The sequence below is a fragment of the Fulmarus glacialis genome, unplaced genomic scaffold (genome assembly GCF_000690835.1).
Source record: "Fulmarus glacialis isolate BGI_N327 unplaced genomic scaffold, ASM69083v1 scaffold20882, whole genome shotgun sequence".
In the NCBI taxonomy this organism is placed as follows: domain Eukaryota; kingdom Metazoa; phylum Chordata; class Aves; order Procellariiformes; family Procellariidae; genus Fulmarus; species Fulmarus glacialis.
This window is the reverse complement of record NW_009197450.1, coordinates 3,044-4,047: the sequence shown is the minus strand read 5'-3', so window position 1 is coordinate 4,047 and position 1,004 is coordinate 3,044. Positions and strand designations below refer to the sequence as shown.

The 1,004-nt window shown below is 61.7% G+C and overlaps 1 protein-coding gene across 1 annotated transcript in view; it reads right to left on the bottom strand.

Annotated features, from left to right (window-relative positions):
• Positions 1-1,004, bottom strand: part of SLC29A4 (solute carrier family 29 (equilibrative nucleoside transporter), member 4) — a 4,110-nt gene that overhangs the window by 1,602 nt on the left and 1,504 nt on the right. The window contains exons 5-6 of the mRNA XM_009572550.1: positions 446-583; positions 2-131 (exon numbers count right to left, since the gene is read on the bottom strand). Of these exons, the coding sequence (XP_009570845.1) occupies positions 2-131; positions 446-583 (268 nt within the window). The remainder of the gene's footprint in view (position 1; positions 132-445; positions 584-1,004) is intronic.

Genomic DNA, 1,004 nt, shown 5'->3' with positions numbered 1-1,004 from the left:
GAGGGGGAGGATGAACCACGTCAGCTCCATGCCGATGGAGATGAAGAAAAAGATGACCGTGTTCTCCTTCTCGTCTGACAGCAGCAGCTTGGTGAAGATGCGGCTGAGTGAGATGATGACCCCGGCAGTGCCTGGAGCCTCATGGCTCGGGGACCCCCAGCAGCCCCCCACTATATGGAGGTCATGCCCCCAGGTGATTTTTTTTGGGGCAGTGGAGCCAGCTCCTGGCAGACACCCCCACCCCCAGCTTGGTGTGGCAGTGCAGTGGGTCTTGCAAGTGCTTCACAAACCATTAAACTGGTTTGCTGGGGAGCACCCTGATCTTCTGGCAACCAGGTGTGCTGGGGACAGCAGGGCACCGGGTGTGACTCACCGGCCCTGGGAGACAGCAGAGGAGGGTCCCCCCCGAGCGAGCCCGAATGCGGACACGGGTGCAGGTACTTACTCTCGCCCGTCATCACCCCCTGCGTGTAGCGCTTGGGCAGCAGCCCCGTGTAGCCGTAGAAGCTGGATTGCTGCACTTCAGGAGAGATGCACCGCGGGGAGAAGGAGGGATTATTGCTGCAGCCGAAACGTCGCGTAGGGGAAAGAAACCCCGGTGGGGGCCCACATGCCGTGCCACCCGGGAGCTGCACCCTTCCTGAACAGCCGATGCAGCGCCCGAAGCCTTCTTGCCCCAACAGTGGGGGTGCTTTTTTGCCCTCCCTGGATGCCCCACCGCGGCTGTTCCCACCGAGAGTGGCCACCAGGTGGAGGGGCTTGGGAAGCCATTAATGGTGGCCCAAATGGCAAAGCCATCGTGGTGTCGGGGACTGATGCACAGTTTGGTGCTGGTGCCCCTGTCCAGTCCCGTGGTGCCTGGACAGAGGTGGAGGGGATGGAGCAGGGACACGAGGGTCAGCTGATAGAGATCAGAGCAAGAGGTTGTCCCAGAAGACCACGGCTCTCGGGGATGGGGATGTTTTCCCACTCCTATCTGAAGGGCTGTGCTTGCCACCAGCCGC